This window comes from Thunnus albacares, chromosome 12 (assembly GCF_914725855.1).
Source record: "Thunnus albacares chromosome 12, fThuAlb1.1, whole genome shotgun sequence".
Classification (NCBI taxonomy): Eukaryota; Metazoa; Chordata; class Actinopteri; order Scombriformes; family Scombridae; genus Thunnus; species Thunnus albacares.
Window position 1 is genome coordinate 13740473 of NC_058117.1, and position 19988 is coordinate 13760460.

Sequence of the window (19988 nt, forward strand, 5' to 3'; positions counted from 1 at the left end):
GATCAGTGCTCCTTTCCTTTTCTTTCCTTGCATGTTTTTTTTTTTCTTACTTGTTTATTTGGTTTTGATCATAGATAAAAGTGTTATTCTGTGGCATTATTTATCGGTGGATGTGTACTATAATACTTTGTGCATATTTATTATGTTGTGTATATGAATTGTGTAAGATATGTCACTTCATTCTGTTTTGGGTGTCTTATATCTCATATCTGGCAGATGTTAAACTGAAAATGAGTTTTTTAGTCTAATTCTTGCCAACTCTGACACATTCACAGTTTTGTTTTTGTTTATTAATGAACACTGTTCCTGTCAAATAAACATGCACAGATTGCTCTGATCATTGCATGTAGAGAGAAGCACAGTACGGGCTGAACACAGTTTTTGTTATAATTTTTGTATTCTTCTCCCAATCTTTTGTTACCTGATTCTGTCACATGCAGCTTCTGGTTATCTCAGACTCATAAGAAATTATGCAGGAGCTGGTGTTATTCTGTAGCCATCTGCACCAGAAGTACAGCAGCAGATCTGTGTAGGTTCAGCCTGATATTTCTTAGCTGGCAATGGTTGTAGAAAAGTAGGGGGAAAAAAACTATCAATTTTTATTATTATATTATTATCTGCTGCCTAAGTATGCAGTTAAGGCAGTGAAACACAGAAACCTCTCAGATGGCAGGCGTTCAGTTTTATGTTTTATTCGTTACTTCCTCAACCTTTCAATAGCTCCAATTCAGAATAACTGATCGGGGAAATTCACTTTTGTTTCAGAAACATGTTTTATTCCTTGGCTTAAACTTACTTTTCCTCATTTTTATAGCTTCAAATGTGTTGGTGCACATAGTCAAACAGCACCTGTCAAATGTCAAAAGTTAAAAGAGGTTTGACTAATAGCAGTTCTTTATCTATGAATTAACATTATATTCCTTAGTTTAACCTGTCTTTTCCTAATTCTTTCCTTCTAACTTTAAATGTTTTGGTGCAGATAGACAGACAGCACCTGTCATTAAGCTAAAAAGAGGCTTGATAAGTAAGTAAGCTATCAAGGGTCAGATTTCGTCTGAGGTCATGTGAGGTCCTCATACTTAGAGTTGCCACACACAAGCGAATGCACAGATACACACACATGTGAGACACTGCACTGATGTCCTGTGCACTTATACTGTTTATAGAAAGAAGCCACCCTAGGCTCTGTTTTTCCACCAAGTTTTTGTTAAAACTTTCATATTTTCAGCCAATCTTCTGTCACCTGTCACATGGAGCTTGCTGTCATCGTTCACTAATAAGATATAATGCAGACGCTGGTGTTAAATCTGTAGCCAACTGCAGCAGAAGTAGCAGCAGATCAGTGTAGCGTCATCCTGATTTTGCTGAATTGGCTATAGTAAAGTAAAAAAAAAAGTTTCCTATTCAATTGTTATTATTTGCTGCCTCATGTAAAAACTGTAATTGCACAGTTGAGCCACTGAAACACAGAAACCCACATAGAATTGATCCCAACTGTGAAATGATCTCTTTCCTTGCTCCCTTCTATGGAAAACCAGCACAGGAGGGAATCAATGTTTTGCTCAAGGGCAACACTTCATGGCTCAGGCTTGCCAATATCGAGGCTTGAAGCTAATCCCTGTAGTTGAAGGATGGCCTGCTTCTTGAATATTCCACCCTGCTGCTCAATCTGCTGCAGCTAAGTCTTTAAAAAAAATCACTACAGAGATTATTAACTAACTCATTCACAGATTTTCTGTCATTAGACATGCTTTAGTATCTGCTGGGTCTGGGCAGAGGACTGTATTCTTCTTTTGCTTTGTCAAGTTTTTCTGTCTTCAGAGACACACCACCTTCAAGCGACTTGGCACATGCACACACGCGGTGCAGTTCACGTACACATGCATGCAGAGACAAAGATATGACCAGCATGTAGACACCCACATGCACACACAAGAGATTTACTAAATGAATCAATCCTATCAAGATGACTGAGAGTGTTTACCCTCGGTGTGCATTGAATATGTGTGATAATTGAGCAACTTGTTTGCTGAAACCAGTGCTATTCATTAAATATTAACAGGGAAAATATTAACACACTACAAACAGCTTTGTGTTGCCTCTCATGACTTTCCATACATATGAAAGATGCATGAGGTTTAGAATAGGATGAAATTATATAATTACATTTAAAAGACTATACCCTTTTGCTTAGGTCTTTCTCTCTCCACACACACACACACACACACACAGCTCAGTTGCACTTGGATGCTTATGAAATCATTAGACATTTGCCCCCAATGCTAATTAAATGTACTCACCGAGCCCCAGACAGGAGACACGCAACCCAGATTTCCCCAGGTTCCTATGAAGAAAAACAGAGTATGATTAACATAACCAGTGTTTAGGCTCAAGACGTCATCAGTCAAATGTGATTGTAATTACCACGCTCCTGTATTTTGCTCAGGGCGCACACAGATTTTCAAAACCAAAATCTATGTTGTTTCTGCACCATAAATCTAGAGACTAAAATGAAATAACGCACAGCAATTCTGCTATTGTGCAGCTAAGAATATAAGCACAAAAAAAATCAATTGTAATTGCATGATGCAGGGTTTAATAATGATGGCTTCTCATGTTTGATTGAGAGGTGAATCGCTGAACATGAGGGTCACCTTTATCACATGTGCAATCATAAATCAGAATAGAGAGATTACAAGGTGGCAGGACAGTTGATTTATTCCATCAATGTGGATCTCTGGGAGAAGATAGAGACCCTCTAAAGACCCTGAAGAATATTCTACTCAATATCTGTTTGTACAGCAGCAGTGGAAAGTTTGGTTCACTACTTTTTTTGACAAGTGGTGCCCTTTGTATCTCCCCTTTATTCCTTATTCAATTACCTCTTCTTATTCTCAGAGACGTTGACATCCTCTTACAGCAGGGAGCACTCCAGTCCTCAGGCTTTTTACTATTATTGTCCTCCCCACAAAATGCAGACAACCATGCTCCCTCTCGAGCACCAAAGTTCTATTATATCAGCATTTCTCAAGATAGCTCCCAGTTCATTTTATACATGCAGTCTTTATTTCTCTCCTTCCTCGGTGTGTTCCTCTACCTATTAATTGCGCAATGGTACACCTCCTGATATATGCCTCCTCGATAACAGCTAATTTACATCCAGTTGAGCTGATCTGCTGCAATTTAATAAAACACTTTCGACTCTCATTAACACCATGAAAGATAAAATAAGACATCAGAGTTCTTTCCTCCCTTGACTCAGAGTCGAAGATCTCCAATTCACATCTAGTTTTACAATCTGTGCTGCATGAAATCCAACTGAGAGGTGAACTCATGTGGCACAAGCATTTAATGACTAATACCGACATTAACAGCAAGAGCAGATTGTTCTCCCTCCAGCCACCACAGGTGTCTTCACACAGTGTGATGTAGGATATGGACTGTAGGTTAAAGAAAATTGTGACAGGGGGAATCGACAAGCCTTGCACAGGCAGCCACAGTTGTCTGACAAAGGGAATGATTTGAAGCAAAGACTGTGAAATTGAGACATATCGGTTTTTACAGAATCATCAAGGCCACATGCACACATAAAAGTCTCCACTCCATCACACACACACACACACACTTCATTCTGAGAGAAGAATATCACTGAATACTTGTTTTCTGACACAGAAACAACCTCCAATTATCTGCGGGGATTGTGATATCCAGCAAGCCGTTTTCTCATGCCTAACAACTAATGGTCTGTGCCCCGTCGAGATGAAGGCGGTCTAATCCAAGCCTGTGCTATCTAACCGTGCCCTCAACCAATTCAATTATAAGCCCAACATGGGGAAGCATCATCATCGAGTCAGCGGTTCAGCCGAGCTGCTCAGACAATGGAGCTGAACATATAAATGTTGATGTTCACATATGAGCACTCGATACATTTTTGGATTGAAAGCTGTGCTGACAACCACACGACAGGCAAAAACTAGGTGACAGATGTCACTGCAGTCACAAATCGTGGGTTGCGTTCTTGTCTCTGATATGGTGGAGGAGTTTGGATATTGTATCATCCGTCTCTCTGATGTATTATAGAGTGGGAGCTCTGATCCATGAAAGTGTGGGGGGAATAGGGAATAAGGGCTGTACTGCAGGTTAGAAGTCTGATACTGAGTGAATCTGTGTGTTCGATCGGGGGTTATTGAGGACAAACTGTGTTGATGTTGAGGAATGTTTCCTGCTGCATTTAATGCAAGTTGGTGTCAATAAAACATCTGATAAATACCTGCAATAGCTATAAACTGTACATATATTTGCCTTGGGTTTTCATTGATACTGTTCTCATGTTTACAGCAGCTCATTCAGCTCATGCACACAATCTCCACAATAAACAATTAGGCTCAAAGGCACTTTCCATTTCTAAATAAAGCTGGCTGTCCTTGCAAAAATGTATTTTTTTTCCCTTTGTTTTTGGAATCCTCCATAAGGCTAAATTTGCAGTGTTTGTGTGCTGTTACAAACACATACAGGCTGTCGTAATGAGAGGAGAAAAACAAAGCTGATGTTCGGCAGCCGAAGAAGCCGCCTCGCCTCTGCATTCTTGTTCCCAGTGTTTTTTGAGAGCTGTGGAGCAGCAGCATTGGCCATAACTGATTATTATCCACACAGCTTTGCTATAGAGTATTAATAGATCTGTCCTGGGTCTGGGAAGTGGGTGCCAGCAGAGGCACATTGCTAAAGAAGCTAATGATTCAGGAGATTACAGCATGTAATTTGCAACAAAGAAAAGAAAATAACTTAGAAAACGGGTAATTGTGTGTATGTAGGATACAGAGAGAGGAAATGTTAAGTGGGTGTGTGAGGATGCAGAGAGATGAGAGAGAGAGAGAGAGAACTTTACATGTTATATTCTAAATGGCAAAATAAACGCACCAAGGAAAGGACACCTTGTCTTTACAAACTTTCACATAAACAACTTTGTAAGCCAGTTAGTGTGGTTTGGTCCCTCATGCTTGGATGGTGACCAAAAGAAGCCCTGAAGTAAAATGACAAATGAGTCATTTGAAGACGCCCCCCCACACAAACCTGTCACCACTAGTGAACATCCTGCGAGCTGCTACTGTATGTAGCCTGTTCTATTCTTAGTGGATCCCCAGTTGAAATAAAATGAACATCTGGAGTTATTGTGCTTAAATCTTGGGACGAATGATCTCTTACTGTGGGAGGATTTCCTTTCTCCTGGAAAGCACATACAGTGGTTCTCAAGTCACACAGAGGCATTACTTATAATTTATTTCCTGGTATCGGATTGCGCAAATCAATATTTGTCTGCTAACGCTTTTGTCAAGGTTGAAAGTAAACAGCTAAAACTCCTCACTCACTGGGGATTAATGTAGACTAAGCAAACCCACACAAGCCAACCTTGATGGGCGGAGGGATTAGACAACACCCACCTCCTCCGTTCCCACCGCTCCCCTGATGGCAACCATAATGTTGTTATCAAAATAATTCAGTGCAGGAGAGAAAGGGGGGGTCAGAGTCTAAATATATCAAAGCTGGGGCCTGTGTGGGTGGGAAGAAAGTAGGGAAGTGAAATCAAGCACTTTGAGGGGGAAAAAATGAACAGATTAAGTATGAAGGAAAAGCCGCGGCAGTTGCTGGGGAAAGTGACGAAGCCAACAGGTCTTATGGTTGAATTTTCAGCAATGACGGAGGAAGGAGAAAAGCATGGTTGGAGTGTTGTAGAGAGAGAGAGAGATGCATGCAGGCAGTAACCAAGTGACACTAGCAACAGACTGAGGTTTGCAGAGTTGCAAGTCCGAGCCCCAAGTCTAAGCAGATCAAATGCCCTCTACAGATAAAGCCTTCTATATTGCAAAGAATTGGAAATAGGAAATGACAGCCAGCTCCCTACAGGGCCCTGCGCAATGTGAATGTGTGTATAGTGTGTGCATGTGTGTGTGTGTGTGTGTGTGTGTGTGTGTGTGTGTGTGTGTGTGGACTGGACTTTCTGTTTTGTTTTTCCACCTCTGACCTTTATTCTAAATTTGATTTTTTTCTGTGATCTGGAAGGCTATTCAAAATGTTCGGACTCTTTTTTTATTTCTCACAAAATGTGATTTGACCATCGTATATCAGAAAACCCACAAATCTCTCACACAGTAGCTGTATTTGAGGCAGAGACACATGATTGAAGCCAGTGGCCTGTGGGTTGATACTGTATTGAAAAACATGTGGGCAGATCTGAAGTGGTTGATTCAGTGCGTTGTGAATTTCAAAGCGAGCTCGGCAAAGTGGGGAGAAAAAAAAAGAGCCTATCATGATAACTAGAAAAACCTTTGTACAGCACTCATACGATCACAATATCGCTTTAGGTGAAGTTTCTGTCAACTCGAAAGCATCAAAAAGAAGCATCAAAGTGAAAAAAATGTCTCTAAAATCATGACTAGAGTCAATGTACAGAACAAAACTGTGCATGACAGTTCACAATATTGTAAATTCATGAATTATTAGTGTGCTTACAATAATAGACAAAGTCAAATATAGATACAGTAACTTGACAAGGCTGAACGTCTGATGCCAAAGCTAAAACAGTCCTTCTTTTGACCTCATGGCACTTCTGTAAGGTCAGTATGTCTTTTCTGTGGCATTTGGCAAACCCACAACAGGAATAGATAGAGGTGAGTTCTTTGTTTTCCTTGTTCAGTCCCACCAACAAGCCTATTTGTGCAATTTGCAGTCATTATATCCCATCGGTATCACTGTTATTCTCACACTGCAGCGTTTTGTTCCTGTTTAATCACTTCCAATCATCTTTGTGATTAGAGTCTGTTTACTGGGGCCAGAAAGGAGAAAAAAAACTAAATTGCATTTGCAAGGTGCTGCTATTATAAAACCATTAGAGTTACAGAAAGCCATTTTAGTTGTGACCTTTAATTAAAATGCAAAGCCCATGCAAACTTCCTCCCCATTTAACTGAGAGATTTGGCGTTTCTTATCCTTGGGGGCTTGTTTGGTCTTAGGCAGATTGGAGCTCCATGTCACAGGGCTCCCATGGTGCAACACCCTGGCTCATGTTATTAGAGCCACACATCACAACATAACAGCTGAGATGAGAGCTGAAGTAAATGGTGTTGGAACATAAAGCAAATCTATCTTGTTGATGTATGACGTAAAACTGGGCAAAAACAGCAAGTCAGACAGCTGGATACACGCTGCCAAACTGTGCATCAGAGCGAGAGCGGCAAGATGGGCTCTATGCGTGCAGACATGCATGAAGCCACGCAAGCGAACGCATGCATGCACACACACGCATCTGCACACGCACACACATATTGGAAGTTCACCACAAAAACTCACAGAGAGCAACATCCCAGCAAATAATGAATTATGGTACACACAGACAAGTGCAACAGCAGCAGAATATCTAACTGTTATCTTTCTGTGGACAAGCAGATAGAGGAAGAATTTGCATCAGACTTCACTATAAAAAAAAATTCAATCATTTCAGCCTTCATACACCTTATCTAAACCCACTGAAATATTTGTGGTGCAAAGAAAAATGCAGATTTCTTGCCTCTTTGATATGAAAAAATCTGCAGTGTATTCTAGCAATAGCTAAAGCTATTGAAAGTCTCCTTGGCCAGGTTTAAAAGTTAAAGGCTCAACCTAACTCAAGAAGGAAGTGCTTTCCACAATAAATTCTGCATTTAACCATTAATTTTGAGACTTTGGAGAGCCGAGCAGCAGAAGATAAGCTGGAGACTTTCAAATACATCCTCTGCAATCAATGATTCAGGCGAAAAACTCACTAACACCAGTATTTTTGTTTTAAGGTCTGATAGCCCGCTGGATTACGAAATAAAGGGGCTCAACAGAGGGAAAGCTTTTAATTAAAAGGATCAAGCTAGAGGCACAGCAGAGTCATCCATGAATGCAAGAATGACGTTCACTCTGGGGGCTGCCTCAAACAAACAAATGATGGGACGGAAACTCTCACAATTTCCTCCAAAACTTTAATTGAGGTCAACTGTGTGTACAAAACAATGAGTAGTTAAAATGACCAGTATTAAGCACATTTTATGGCTATCCCGTGTGCCAACCCCCTCCCCACTCCCCTTATATACTTGCTTTATACATAACTCACTCATTCTCGACACACAGATGCATACACAGCAGAGGGTGCCTCTCTCTCTGCTGGCCACTGATAAGCCTGCATCAGAAGGAACCAACAGAAGGGATTTTTGCATGCCCATCTGCAGTGCAGCTCTGAACCAACCAAGCGGAATCTTCCCCGAACCTCCTGGACTTTTAAAAAGGCCTTCTGCTGCCTAATGACCGTTATGGACTTCAACCCAGACGACCCCTGCCAGGAACCAGAAATAATCTGCTCAACTTGTTTTGTTCCATCACATAATTTTTGCCTTGTGTATATTATTTCAGGAGTAAGAAGAGGTCAAACAAGCCTCGGAAGGTTGCATCTAGGGGACACCGCAATTAGAACCACACTATTTTTGGATCGCCATGACAACTGAAAATGCTGCAGATGGTGGTATTATTAGTTTATGCTCGCTTGCGCTGCAAACTACATCTTCTGCTTCAACTTGCTACGCCTTCAGATGCTCCCAGTGTGCCTCGACGCATCACACATCTAGCGCACATACATGCACTCATGTATGTAATGCGCAATGTGCCAGTGCATATGCCTACAAATACACACACACTTCCATATTTGAGAGAAAGTGCCTTCTTTTGAGAAAAGTTCAGAGTTTGTACAACACAGATTTAGTTGGGGACTTGGCTTCGCTTCAGGAGAGAGAGATGTCATCCAAAGCAACATAGTATCATCTTAAGGCAAACAGCTTTGAGTCAGAGTTTTTTTTTTTTGAAAGCAAAGCAAATGAGATACAGTACTGGGAGAGTGTGGAACAGAAGATATTTGTCAAACGGAGAGCAGGGAGGGGATGTGACAGATGAAGATCTTTCATCCAATATTTGCTTCTCTGTGGTAAAAATGGGCGATTTGCTAAGAGCTTTAACTGTTAACATCCTCCATCTGTTTTTAGAAGGAGCTACAAGAATGAACAAATCCTCATGTAATCGTTGGCTGAGCGTAACTTTTTTTTTGAAAAGGTGAAACAATTGAGCTCAAAAACAAATAGAATTTCAGAAATAATCTTGTCGCTTGATGGAAAAATCTTTTGTAAATGCTGAACCACTTAACACAATGGAGTAACCAAGCTTGTTTGGGGGCTGGCAACAGATTGAAGTTGGCTATTTCAATGTTGTTATGGAAACGAGATGAGATTGTGTGACAAGCAGACACTTATCACATTTTTCTGCTCTGCATCCAATCTGCCCGGATTCTGTTAATTGCCTCTTTTCTGTGAGCTAACCCGCATGCCCCAATTTTCTCTTTCATTCAGTCTCTCATTCTGCTTCAGTTTTTTTTGTCCTTTCTTTCCCTCATTTCTTCTTTCTAGCTCCATCCCTTCCCATCATCCCCTCTTTCTCTCATTCTCTCTCCGTTTCGCACTTGATCCTCAAACTGTAAGCGATGATGTCACCCTCTCCAGCGTGTTAACAGTGTGAGGTGAAAGCTACTATTTTGCTGCGGTCTGGGTTAAGAGCCCACTCACTGAGATAAGAGAGCATTGTTTACTTGGCCAAGCCTTGTTACAACTCCCACACAGACACACATGGAGAGCTCTACTGCACGGCTCTGTCACACTTGTGTGGCTGCGGTATACTGTATGGCTGCGGACAGTTACTAAGAAGTGCCTGCGGCGTGGTCAGAATCTTGAACTAATGCTGGTGATACTGAACAAGCTCATTACAGACTGTAAAGATCAAATTCTACTCTGATACAGTGAAGCATTGTACTGTTGATGAACAAAATGAATAAAGGTGATTATGACAAATTCAGATTCAACCAAAATAAATAGGATAACAACTATGTATACAATTAAATATTTTTTTTCTGTCAGTAATAATGACATAATTATATTCTATCATGTTTGATTGAATAAATGTATTAACCACATCTTGTATTTTTTGCATTGAGTGTGATTTTGTCATATCCTGTGGTGCATATTGTATTGCAGCATCACAAGTACTTCCACATTTGCCACCAAACTCCTGAACGCCTGACACTTTAAAGACATGATTTTTTTTTTTAGCAACAATGTTCTGCAACACTTTTTTTCAGCTTCATTGTCAGAATCTAAAATCTGTGTTTTTGTCATATTTGTATGGGACTGCATCAAACTGCATATAATGATTCATTATTTTACTTTCCTGACAGTGATATGACAGGTGTTTTCTTTATATTTGTTGGCAATTTCATGATGGAATAATGGTGTAATGTCTATACTAAGCGCCAGTACTGCCATTATCACCATGATCAAGACCTTATAGTTTTGAAACCTGTCTACATTTTAAACCAGTATGCTTGACTCAATAAAGGCTTTTAATATAAGTTTTCTGTGTGCCTGAGGAATGTTATCTTTTCTGTGTGTTTATGCAACAGATACTTAGATACTAGATTGTATAGAACTACTAGATCGTAGTTCACTACAGACACTATTAGCTATTGAAAATTATATAAAGTTGCCAAGAAATCTCCATCTTGGAAAAATGTCTATGTTTCTCTGAACACAGAGACACTCACAGGCACACTCACCCTCCCACTCATCACCTGTTACTGCTCATATATCTTCATTGTCTCAGTCAGAGCTCTTTCAATTTATTAATTTCTCTTCCCATTTAGTTGTATTGTTTTTCTACCATGTTCTCCCATATTGTGTTGTGTTGTCATAATGTTCATGTTCTTTGATTCATTTTCTTTGCTTCACACTCACAGTTGTGGTAGTTTTTTTTCCTTCCCAGCATACACTGGGAAGAGGAGAGAAAACTAAACTAAGCACACCTCCTTCTTCCTCACTCTGCCCTCTCACACAGTCTCCATCATCATCATCAGTCTACGTACCGGTACTTCATGCCGGTGAGCTTGGCGGTGGACTCCTTGAGGTTGTGGTGGTAGCGGTGGGTGAAGGAGCCCAGACTGCGAGCTATCAGGGCCACGGTGCGGAAGCGTGCGCGGGCCTGGCTGGCTGTATTGGGGCTGGTGGCGTTCTGCTTGCTGTGCTCGCCGTTACGCGGGGCCTTCAGCCCGTGGTCTGTGCATGCGAAGGACACCTGCATGGCTGTTGGCAGAAACAAAAGCCACCAAAGCTGCTCCAAGACAAGGCTTTGCTTGTGTCCTTTTTTATCTGTCCGGGGAATCCAGATGTTCTTATGTGAAGTTGAAAGTCAGTGATCCAGACCAGTTCTGCCTGGTGCTGCTGAATCTCATATGGCAGTCAGAGGCAGGAATGAGGAAACATGAGATTGCTCAGTTTATTTTGGAAGAACTGATGTTACATCAAAATGAGACATAGCAGCGGCACAGTCCTGGTCAGTGTGTGAGGAGCTGAGACGGGGATCCTGCGAAGGTCTGACTCCACCTGAAAATATGAGAGGGGGTGGAGATGGAGAGAGAAGAGTGGAGGAGAGGAAGTACTGAATGAGTTGCTTAAAGAGTTGTCCAGTTAAGAAGAGAGAGGGAAAACATGTATGTCGCAGAGGTTACTAGGGTTAGGGTTAAACGTGTACGGAGAAGAGAAAAATGTCCTGCTAAACCTAAAAGATGACCTGTGAAACCTCTTTGTATTTCCTTTTTCCAGGCTCTTTTCTCCAGTTTAATGCCCTCTGCTCACATTTCTAAGCTCATTCAACGTGACAATATGAAGAATGAGAGCGATTCTGCCCTAGTTTTGCTTGTCTTTCTATCTCATTTTCCTCTTTCTCTTTCTGTCCTGATCTTATCTTCCTCACTTTATCCATGTTGTGTGCTATTCCTATTCCAATTATAATTCTGTCTCTTGCTTATATCTGATTAGTCTGTTTCTGCTTACAGCCTTCTCTAACATTTTTCTCTTTCAGGTGTTTAAGAGGGTTTTTTTGTCAGGCTGACTGGAGTTGTGGGTGTCTGGGGAGTCTTTCTTGCCCTCCAACCAGCTAAGCCGTTTAGTCAACACCTGGAGTGAGGAGAACAACACTGCACCACCACAGTGTGTTTTCGACACAGTACACAAAAACACACACACACACACACACACACACACACACACACACACACACACTATCACAGACACTCTTCTCTCTTGTCACACATCTAAAAATTAAGGTCATGCTTTCACAGAAAAGCATATGCTTACAAATCTGTACTGTACACTCACAAATCTTCTCTGTTGTACAGCTGGATTTGCATCCACTTACAACACACTCATAATACATACACTGAAGCCAAATCTTTACTGGTCGAAGTGTTCTTACACACAGTGAGTTGTCAGTGGTCCATTTGAAAGAAGATGAGGCAAGATGAGATTCTTGATTGACGTGTGCTCTCCTGCAACTTTGAGATGAGACAAGCGATGTTACACAGCAAGCAGAGGTCCCAGAAAGATCCACATCCCAACAGAAGCAGCAGCAGCAGCAGCAGCAGTGTTTCCAGCAGCTGTCCTCAGACCCAGCAACCAGCCTTGTCCCGTCTCCAAAGTCCTCTAGCAAGTAACACAGCTTTTATGGTCCCCGGCTGTGCAGCAATAATGCTCTGTTTAATAAAGGGACTCTGGAATGGTAATGGACAAGCGAAGAGGAGGAAAAAGGAGGATGCATGGTGCACCTCACTTCAGAGAAAAGAGGACAGATGCAGTGAGGAGGCGAGGAGCAGCGCGTGTTGAGCGTGGAGAGGGAGCCAGGCGCTGAATGAGGGAGAGAGACAGTGTGTATAGGCTACTGGCTCTGACTGACTGGCTGAAAGAACTGCAGTGTTTTTCACTATAGTGCCACACACTCAGAGAGAGAGAGAGAGAGAGAGAGAGAGAGAGAGGAAGAGAGATGAAGGTACAGTCTGAATGGAAATCCAGAGATCTGAGCTGAGGTGATGTGAGTTGATATGTGTGTGTTCATTTATTTACTGAAAAACGCCTCAGGCAGGATGTTATGGTGGTATATTGTGGTTGATTACAGTAACCTACATTTGAACGTCATAGGCACGCTTCACTTCACTGTGGACGACTTAGGAGGCTTTTTTTTTTGCTACCGCCTCTTTATGCTGTCTGCTGTTACAGTGCATGCCCTCTTTACACTGCAGTTACCTTTGTAATTATGTAACAAGCACTCACTTCCAGTCTATGACCCCTGTACAAACAACATATTCTCACACCACTTCATGTTATGTACTGTGAAAAATGACTGTAGTTCATTTCAGGCTCGAAAAGGACCAAGAAAGACCTCCTTGACACTGGCTTCTCAAAGCAGATGTTGAGCACAGACCAGCTGAATTGGCACAGTGAAATAAAGCATAAACCAGGCAGTGTTCAGGCAGGCATCTTACTTTCCTCCCCCCACTGAGCAGTAATGTGACAATGCAGGATTTCATGCTTCATTGAACATCTACGAACCTTGAGGCCAATACAGTTTTATTTATATCCTTGTGATTGCATTCGATAGTGTTTATCGTGTAAAAATCAGTTCAGCGGAGCCCTGTTGTTTTTAACGTTGAGGAAAGCTTCTGGGTCGGATGGAGCAACTGGGGAGTTAGGTTGCTCAGGATGACTGGTAAGATTTTTATACATGTTGTGAAACTATATGTTGTGTGATAAAATGTCTGATATGAGGTTATTCCTTTTTACAAGTGCTTGTAATGCACATGAAAACAGCAGACTTGGCAGCTCTAGCGTTGATTGACATCTGTGATTGACAGTTTGCTCACATGCTGCTGTCCTCAGTTCCTCGACTGTCACTGTCTCAGACTTTTGGAACTTGTGCTTAAAGAATAAACATTCTGATTGTGATTTTTCTCCAGATACGCCGTTCTACCATGTTTGTGGTTAAGAGGTTAAACTAAAAGGATGCTGTCATGCAATATTTCAGAAAATTCAATGTCACTTGATTACGATACCTGTTTAGCACAGTTTAGCTAAAGTTGCTAACATTAGCGCCAGTGTATACCACTCGGTGTTCCCAGTAAGCAAGCATTTGCTTTGGTCTGAGGTAGCAGGGCATGTTTCCAGAGCGTGAAAGGCAACACCACGCACTCATTATGTTAGAAGGTCCTGGCTCCAAACAGAAAAGTCGGCGCCAACCATAATCAGCAGCTCGGCTTCAAACCAGCTTCAATGCAAACCAATGGATGATGTCACACCTCACTACATCCATCTTTATATACAGTCTATGATTTGAAGTCCCAAGCTGAAATAACCCTGATGACATCATCAAGGTTATTTTTACAGACTTAGGAAAGCTCGATACAGAAAATTGGCGGAGTGCCCTTTTAAAATCACTCTCCCTTTTAGAAAAACTAAAAAATAGCAGCCATATCTCTGGTGTTATGCCATTTCTACAGATTCTACAGCCTCTTTCCCTGCCCGAAAACCTTGTTTTGGCCTGATCATGTTGCTGTGGAGAGGTAACAGCTCGGTAGGACAAAGCTGCAAACATCCCTCTAATGTCACCAGCACCTCCAAGGCTACAACTTCCTCCCTGTCGATCCCATTTAAAAGTGTGTCAGTCAAAAGCGTCAACTAGAACTGTTACACACTCTCAGCTGAAATCCCCAGTAGGCGATAACACTGTTACCCTGAGGCAAACCGCTCTGCCTTAATTGCTCCAGTAAGACTCTATAATAGATTTCGGAAACTTAAGACACAAACCTTCATACAGTGAGTGCGCACATGTTGAAATAGATGAGCAACCATGACACTGCACTGAGGAGACTGATAAATCCCTCTAATATAACCCTCGATTCCCTACAGTTTGGAACATCTGTCAGTGTAGCTTGATAGCGCTGCCTGTGTTTCACCAAAATACTGCATCCATTTAAATAGAGAACAATTATTCCCTATACTGATAAACCTCTCAGTAACATCAGATTCCATGTAACATAATTACAGCCTTGTAAACAGTCTGCTGCTTGACTAAAAGATTTGTGTGTTCCACATCTTATTCTTGTGCTCGAAAGGCTATTCAATGTCTAATAGATAGTTTTCCTTATCAGCACTAACCTCCTGTTGAGAAAATGAGAGATAATGAGGGGGAAAACCTTTCCAAGCTGTCTGTGATGTCACTGCTGCTGCAGTCCCACTCTCTCTGCTCGATCACTTCTTTCTCTATGTATTTTCCTCTGCATTCGACCTTTTGCTCACATGTTCTGTCTGTCTGTTATCTCCTCTCTCTACTCAAAATCACTATTTAACATGGCACTCTTGCTCTCTCTCACTCCAAGTCGACAGTCTTTCCCCTGTGCTGCAGATTAGACCCGGAGCCCATGTCATTGTGATGCACTGCGCGTACAACACCACAGAGGAAGAATTGGTTCTTAATCTGCCCTAATAGGGTCGTACTGACTCTGTGTAGACATAATGGTCACAGTTATTAGGCGCTACAAATTTCACTGCAGGCCAGAAAACATGCATGAAATACTGATGAAGAAGCTCAACTCTCAAGTTGATATTATATGTGAAAATGCCTGGTCACTGTCATCATCATCATCATCATCATCATCACCACTACCACATCCATCCTTCATCAACAGCACAAAAACCTTCTATTTTGTCATCTACTTATTATCACCACCTCATTATCATAATCATCCCATGGCTATTATTACCATTATCATCATCATTTCAGCCACCACCATTATGACCATCAGCGTTATTATCAGTCCATCTTCTGCCACAACCTCATCTACTGCAGGTTTGAATCCACTGCACATAGTGACACTGATGCATGTTGACGTCTTTATTGTGACAGTCTCTACAGATGCCTACGTGTCTGCCCAGCAGGCATATGGCTTCATAGCGGTGTGATATTGAGTGATAGAGGGAAGTGGATGCACAGCCATTTATTTCTAATGGTAAAGCAATCAGTGGTTTATAGATTCAGTATTGATGAAATGTTTGTGTACCTGCAGAGTATCGACATCATGATAAATGGCTCGTAAGCTCATTTTGGAGTTTTAGTCTATTGGTATCACGTGTTACTGAAACTGATTTTGTCTGAAGAGGTAACAGCTCATCTTAAATGCTCTGGGGGCAGGATTTTGTTTGAGTTTGCAATAAAACACTTAGGTCAGCACAGTTTTACAGTGTTATGCATCATGCAGATATAAGCCGTGTATGCACAAATCAAATTCATTGATTTGTTATCATCAGTTGGGTTACATAGCCAACGTTCTGAAAAGGGTAACTATTAAAGACATTTTTTTCCCAACATTTTGCGAAATATGCTTATTAACTTTCTTGCTGAGAGTTAGATGAGAAGAAGAGGAAGCTACAGCCAGCAGGTGATTAGCTTAGCTTAGCATGAGGACTTAAAACAGAGGGAAAAAGCTAGCCTCCAAAGATTAAAGATACCCTCCAGACATGTTTTAAGAGATATGAAACATATTAAAAAATATTTAAAAAATGCTCTGCTTGTACCCCCAAAGCTATAATTAACACATTAACACTGAAGTTTTAGTGCAGATAAAATTAACAAAATATAATGTGGTAATAAATCAAGTTTAGAGGTACTGAGAAGTTGATTTTCTAAAACTTTGGACAGAGCTAGTTCGGCTGTTTCCCTCAGCTCCCAGTCTTCATGCTAAGCTAAGCTCCCAGCTGCAGTTTCATATTTAGCCCAAAATGTTAAATTATTCCTTTAAAAGTGATCATCATGTTGAAAACTCTTAAAAGTTCATGCTTTTGATGTGCAGTCAAGGTACAATCCAAATATACACTCATGCGGTTCTAACTCTTCACACAATCAATCAAAATCATATCTACTGGGAAATATACTGAGTATTTGGAAACATACAATACATTGCACATCCAGAAACAGAGAAAGACAATTGGACTTTGGCAAATACTTGAATACCCCAGCCACACATCCATCCTGTTTTTAACATTTCAGAAACAGCACGCAGCAAGTCTGGAAAATGCTCCATTTAATAAAATATCTGATCAGATATTGCTGATAGATCTCTTCCAGCTTTGCAATGACAATCAGCTCTAACATGAGGCTTGCTTCATTATTTATTCAAATCTTCAATCTTTCCAAAGTACACTTAAACCTGCCGAAGCCACTGAAGACATTGCAATATGTCTGATGGTGGCTTCATGTGCCTTTCACGTCAAGTCTAATTACGGAGGGGAATTATTGCTGGGTCTCGCTGTGCTAAGAAGGACCCTTCCCTATCAGGAGATGATGTAAAGCATTAGGTATTTAACAGGACAGGGACCTCGCTGAGCAGTGTTAAACTTTAATCCTAACTTCCAGTGGTTTATAAATGATACAACTTGAAGTGAACTGACAAACAGGAGGCTGTTTACCCTGATTGGGCTCAGACTAACCCTTGAGCAGATCAAAAATTGCATAAAAACATGCAGCATATGGAAACAACATGACGTGCAAAGCTGGCATGAAAAATACCCAGAAATGATGCAAAATGCAAGTAATGCAAAACATGTGTACTGTAGCTCTACATCTACAAGCTCTCTATGACTATATAAGATAATAGTCTGAATTTACAGCACTAATCTGAATGTGCTAGATTTTTATTTTTAAGTGCATGCACCCCTCTTCAGAACATATCCTACCTGTAGACCATGCTGGCACAAGGATGGGGAGACGCCTGGAAAAAATGGCTGTGAACATGAAGAAGCTCCTCTAAACTTTGCTGCTCTCGAACTCTGATGGCGTCGAAGCTTCCTGGAAGACAGCTGGTGGGGCTTGAGGGGGGCACCCTGGTTCCTGCCCCCTGCCTCTGCTGAATGGTACTGGGGCAGCGATCCAGCCTCGGCCCCCCTCTCTGCCTGGACACGGGGATCTCACTGCAGGCCGCCTTGAGATACATGTTTGAATCAACCTTGTCTGTCACAGGCTAACAGGAGAGTTTCTTTTGTTAGCAAATCCTTTTCAATATATTTACTCGTCCTGTGGAGAGAGTCTGGCTTAAAAACATCTCCATGTAAGTACAATGCAATGCTGGTCATGCGGGACCACAGAGTATATCCGTATTTGTTTGCTGAAGAGTTTTTGCCAACTCTAGGGCCAACAGAATGATTCAGAGCAATACCCTGACACAATTTCCATAGATATATCAAACAAAGTGCACATGTGCATACACAAAGCCAAGGCAGCCGGGCAAACAGACTCACAAATAAAATTAACGCGCTAATATTTACAGTATCAAAGGAGTGAGGAGGGTGGAAACTTCCCTGTGCCATACCTGTGATGTCAACTTTATTCTTAGATGATTGACAAGTTAAAAGACAAAGGCAGCTTTTGTTTGAGCTCCTGGTGGCTCCAGCGAGAGAAGCCTGCTTGTCTGAGAGGAAAGCCAAACAAAGCCATGCAGGGATATTTCTGTCTACTTGTCAGAAATACATCTGTTGTATGCAGCACAGCTGATTCAAGTTGCAGCTGAGAATAAAATTTGATCCACTTAGTCTGCTCTGGCAACATTTCCTTAAAGCAAACGATTAAATAATGACAGAGATGCACAAGTATTTGAACAAGATGTTTATTAATTGTGAATGCACAGATACTTGTGTTTTTATGGAGGGAACTCCACACATGAAGAGGAAACTTAATCCATGTATGGCTGTTAAGAATTGTAATAAAAGTGCATTTTGCTGTGTATTTTTGAAATAAAAGTTGTAAGTATGTAACTTTTGAAAAAGAAATAGCACAATCCTCCTTTTGCAAATGAATAGTAGAATTCATAAGCAATAAAACAAACCCTCGCTCAGTTCAATACACTCAGAGGTTTTGCTGCTACAGCCTGATTTAGACTGGTATGACCGGTAGCTTTTGGTCGCTAACGTTAGCAAATGTTAGCAAATTGTTAATGGATGTTGCTATTTACCTGACATAACTTGATCAATTTACTGACTTTATGACTCATCTTTATTTTGGCAACTGTTAGACTACATTGTAGCATTTCAGTGTTTTTATTACAAAACTAAAAAAAGAACACATTTGTGTAATGTAGCATCACATAGTGTCTTGTGTCCACAGTGGTCACTGTTTAGCAAAGAGTAAATAGTCTTTAACCTGCATTAATAGATTTTTTTTGGCCAGTTGGGGGCAGTGGAAACAAGTTGTGAACACAACAACATCGTATTATACATTTTTAAGCTGATATGTTGAACTTGTTAGCAAACAGTTCTTTATTTACATGTCCAACTGTTATGGAGCAACATTATCATTCATTTGGAGTTGTGTTTCTGTCCACCTGGTGAATGTAAGTCCAAAGTTCACTCTCCATTAGCTCTGTTTTTGCTCTCTACCAACTCCTGAGGAAAAATATCTGGCTCTTCAGCTGCTAAATGCTCCATTATGTTCACCAGCCAGTTTGCTAACTGTGTCTGTTTGCTGTTTGGTGCTGAACAGTGGGTTTAGTATGCAGTGGGGTTTAGAGCTTTTCCCTGAAAACAACAGATTTTGCTGAAAATGACACTGAGCTGTGAGACTGAACCGTAACAGTAAAGTTGCAGCCGAACAGCTAAACACTAAGATGAAGCTCACTAAAAAACTTTGTAAAGCTGCAAAGTCGGATGATAATTCTCTGTAGGTTCATCACTGAGAGCTATGCCTGTCACATTACATACGGTCATTTGATACATCGTTATTATTTCTCTTTTTTTGTATTATTCTTACTGGTCTCTCTTTTTTACTTTCAATTATATATTTTATCATCTACTGTTTTGCTATTGTCTAATATTTATTGTTGATTAGCCCTTTTTTAATGTGTTGCATTTCTTGCATTTTTAGTTTAACTGCTGGACACAAGATGTCTCCTACTTCTTTGTAAAATCAATTCTCAGTGTTTGTACACTGGAGGCTTCAAGGTTCCACATCACACTTGTGTAAGTTGAATATTGGACCAGGATTGGCTTCCAAACTAGTTGTTATGT

The 19988-nt window shown here is 41.0% G+C and overlaps 1 protein-coding gene across 3 annotated transcripts in view; it reads right to left on the reverse strand.

The window, feature by feature from the left end:
- kcnab1b (potassium voltage-gated channel subfamily A regulatory beta subunit 1b) overlaps window positions 1-18434 on the reverse strand; it is a 36252-nt gene extending 17818 nt beyond the window's left edge. The window contains exons 1-4 of one of the 3 annotated variants that reach the window (XM_044367331.1): window positions 17667-17748; window positions 12361-12439; window positions 10973-11489; window positions 2301-2344 (exon numbers count right to left, since the gene is read on the reverse strand). In XM_044367331.1, coding sequence (XP_044223266.1) covers window positions 2301-2344; window positions 10973-11187 — 259 coding nt within the window. In that variant the 5' untranslated portion in view covers window positions 11188-11489; window positions 12361-12439; window positions 17667-17748. Of the gene's footprint in view, window positions 1-2300; window positions 2345-10972; window positions 11490-12360; window positions 12440-17666; window positions 17951-18298 lie in introns of those variants that run through there. The other 2 variants (XM_044367330.1, XM_044367332.1) reach the window with 2 other exon arrangements.
- Window positions 18435-19988: the final 1554 nt, after the last annotated feature.